The sequence below is a fragment of the Lactuca sativa genome, chromosome 3, assembly GCF_002870075.4.
Source record: "Lactuca sativa cultivar Salinas chromosome 3, Lsat_Salinas_v11, whole genome shotgun sequence".
Lineage (NCBI taxonomy): Eukaryota > Viridiplantae > Streptophyta > Magnoliopsida > Asterales > Asteraceae > Lactuca > Lactuca sativa.
This window is the reverse complement of record NC_056625.2, coordinates 9672954-9676645: the sequence shown is the minus strand read 5'-3', so window position 1 is coordinate 9676645 and position 3692 is coordinate 9672954. Positions and strand designations below refer to the sequence as shown.

The window sequence follows — 3692 nt, the reverse complement described above, 5'->3', positions numbered from 1 at the left end:
AAATGTCTTTTATGTTATCCGTAATGACCATTCCAAACTTATTGGTTATTTTGTACAAAATATATTTTTAATTATTTTTTAATATTAACTTGAAATATGACCCATTCTTAATATGCTTTCTAATTTTTATCCTTGAATTCAACCATAGGAATCTTGTAAATATGTCATAAATTACAATTTTGTTCTTTGTGTACATGTGATCTATGATCTATCTAGACCCGGCAACAAAGCAGCTTTTGAACCTGATCTACTCCAAACCCGTGTAAAGTTAATGGATTTTGATTATATTTTATGATTCATTTACTCGCTAACGACCCGTATCCGTTAGCCATTTTATTGAAAGGGTTGGATATAGATCACTATCGATCTGATCCGTTTATGACCCGTCCCGGCTAAAATTTTAAAAGTTATATTTATTTTTTATAAATTATATATTTATCATCTACACATGTTCTGTACAAGACTCCAGGAGTTTGAGCGTTCCACTTCCACTTTCTAATTCCTAATGGCCGAATTCAAAATGACTCCAAATACAAATAACATGTGAAACTATAGAAACGTTGGCGACTACAAAAGATTGGTTACCCTCAAGGAAACTAAAAAAAAATATTGCTTTAGCTCTAGAAGTCACTTAAATTTTTACTTAAAATAATTTAATATATACTTATATGTGCTTATGTTTTTTTTGAAGTGATTTGTGAGTGAGTGGATTGGTTGGACTTTAGGTTTTTTGAAGATGCATTTTGATGTCTATATTTTCTCATGCATGTTTGCAATAGTAGACATCTATTTTGTTTTGAAAATGTTATAGATTAAACAATAATTGAAGTTTGTTTTGAAATGAATGTTGTATGGTTTCAACGATTCATGTTATATGTGTTGTAATACATAATTATAACCTAATCTTAATATTGTAAATGGGTCGGGTAAGAGGGTTAAAAATCCGTTGATCCGTTGAATAAGGATATGAGTTTAATTATTTAAAATCGTACGGGTTGTGTGTCAGGTTTGGATCAACATTTGAAAATTGCTTAATGAGTTTAGATCAAAACCAATCCGCTCCAAACCCACTCCATTGTCAGGTCTAGATCTATAATGCACTTTTGATTTAATTTACTTTTCAATTACTCTTCATTTTATTTTATTTTTTGAAAGATATCACGCATCGCAGATATGAGATCTTATCATAGCTAGACTTCGACTTCCCAATTCTTCAAACCGTCAAAATTGATCCCAAACGCCACCATGTTTTTCTGGTGAAATCCAAGATTCATATGGTTCTTATCTCCTTTCGTTGAAGAAAGAAGATCAATAAAGCCAAAATGTTAAGTGAAAAATCTATGAATCCATCAACATCTTCAATCAGTTGCAAACCGTTGAAGCTATAGATTCACCTTCTGATCTGAAAACTATTGAAATGTCAACTTGGCAAGGAGATTGATCTATCTGCGACCTATAATAATTAATCGAACCGTAAAAAAAAAACAATAGATTTGCGACGTTGTGAGTTGTGAGTGGTGAGTGAAATCGTAAGGAGGAATAGGGAGGAAGATAGGAAAGCATACGATGATGCAGATGTGTAGGGCTAAAATAGGTATTTTATGGCATGAGGATGTTTTGGATTTAAATTTAAATGGGTATCAATAAAACATAGGAATTTATTGGAATTAAATTCCAATCCCAGTAAAATCCAACAAAATGCATTCAACCAAACATCCCCTAAAGAAAATATTCATACATAACTTATTTTTCACACTTTCACACACACATAAGACATTACTGAAGCAAGATTTATTTTGAGTACATTCAAGAACAAGATATGCCAACCCTACACGGATTCATATCCCTTTTGGATAGAGTTGTAATTGAGGTTATACTTTGCTTGTTGATTCGGATAGAATACCCCAAAATTTTTCTCGAGTTGAGGTTCCTTGTTGTTTTCATCAAACATCGCAAACAAGTACGTCTCTATAGCTCTTCCCGGCCTCTTAGGTGTACCCTGTGACGCGTGCGCAACCATATTCGTGTAATATGTGCGCGCATTCTCAAATGTTGCTCCAAATGCACCGGCTGATGGCCATCCAGTTTCTGATATCACAATTTCCAATGAAGGTCCTCCAGCTTTCTCCAATGCCGAGTACATCACATCTACCATCGCGTCAAAAAGGTTTTGGTATCCATTGCCTCCATCTTGTACTACAGTTCCTGGAGAAGTAAATGTCGCATATGCAAGCGATATGGCACTTGGATTTCCTGAATAACTAAAAGAACAAAAGATAACAATTAACTTAGAATGAAATTTTACCATTTAAAAGGGGTATAATTGTAACATATGTATCAAAGTCTAGTCACATTCAATATTGTCGATTTGATTATATAGTTCGCTTTGGATCTTATAATATATTATTCCAACTAGGTGCATTGTGATTGAGTCAACAATTTGGGTCCCACTAGTTGTAGTACTAATTAATATATATGTCAAGTGGTTTTAATTTAAGAGAAATAGGATAAAACGATGTAACAAATACTATAATTTTATAATTACATATATATAAATAGACTCTTTCCTTTCGATGATATTGTAAAAGAATGAAAGCTTAAAAGACATGAAGAGAAATGTACCTAAAGTAAGGGTAGACATTGACAAGCAATGGTGCATTGATGGCAACTAGGAACCCGATGATGGGGTCGATATAAGCCCTAACATCACCCCTAAACGCACCTTGTGATGGAGGGAAATCGACACCAATCATAGTCGTGTCAACCGATGTTGAAACTTTTATTTGGTCCTTGAGCCCATAAAACGAGACAACTTCATGGATATTGGTCAAAGCAGGATGCACTAGTGGGGCCAGTGCAGCATCAGACGGCTTAACCTCATTTCCAACTGCTATGTAACGAAATTTAATACTAGGCCAACTTGCAACGTTTTTCCATACCCAATCAAATGCGTTGTCACGACTTGCTGCAACGTATTGGAGATCTGAATTTGGGACACCTATCATCACTTCAATGTTGGATCCACTCAATGCTTGTAGAACAGCTTGGTTAGGATCGTAGAGTCTCATTCGCCGGATGTTACGTGAGTTGTATAGACTTATAACTTGTGCTGGTGATGGAAGATTGTTTCCAAGTAGACCATAACATACACCGATTTGTGATTCTGCATAATAATTGAACATTTTTATTTCTAGACTACTATTTATATAACGTTAAAGTATATAACACGTACATGACTAGAACTAGAGTATAGAAACCATTTATTAAGGTTACAATTTTGGAATCAAATGTACCTGTTGTATCTAAAAACGCAACAAAGAGACCCAAAAGCAGAAGTAGATAAGAAGCCATGGAAGACATTTTTTTAATTATGTAACGTTTATGAGCATATGCCACTTTATATAATGGCCTAAAACACCAGAAGTTTTTATTAAATATTAAGGCGGCTGATAGTAAGCTCTAAAACAACTAAATTCATACAAACTGAAAATAAAGGTCTTCTAGAGTAGAACATGGGACTACGGGAGATGTATTTGCTTATGCACAAGTTGTGATTATGAGCTAGTGGTACTTTATGTAATGGGGAAAAAATATATAAATATACATAAATATTGAGGCTGCTAATGTTATAGGAAATATCTAAAGATGGTTTTATCGTATGTTTTGGCCATCTTTAGACACAATTAAAAGTT

General features: G+C 33.9%; 1 protein-coding gene across 1 annotated transcript; it reads right to left on the bottom strand.

Moving 5' to 3' along the window:
- Positions 1–1703: 1703 nt before the first annotated feature.
- On the bottom strand, positions 1704–3451 carry LOC111920812 (lichenase). The gene is made up of 3 exons (XM_023916379.3): positions 3294–3451; positions 2623–3163; positions 1704–2261 (listed from the first exon to the last, which is right to left on the bottom strand). Exons 1-3 carry the CDS (start codon positions 3358–3360, stop codon positions 1829–1831), a joined length of 1041 nt encoding a protein of 346 aa, XP_023772147.1. The 5' UTR covers positions 3361–3451; the 3' UTR covers positions 1704–1828.
- Between the last annotated feature and the right edge of the window lie 241 nt (positions 3452–3692).

Excerpts from the sequence above, each read along its gene's own strand:
- LOC111920812 (XM_023916379.3), bottom strand. The coding sequence starts at position 3,360 with ATGTCTTCCATGGCTTCTTATCTACTTCTGCTTTTGGGTCTCTTTGTT. Across the intron at positions 3,164-3,293 it reads TGCGTTTTTAGATACAACAG|AATCACAAATCGGTGTATGT; the intron begins GTACATTTGATT and ends ATTATTATGCAG. Across the intron at positions 2,262-2,622 it reads AATGTCTACCCTTACTTTAG|TTATTCAGGAAATCCAAGTG; the intron begins GTACATTTCTCT and ends TTGTTCTTTTAG.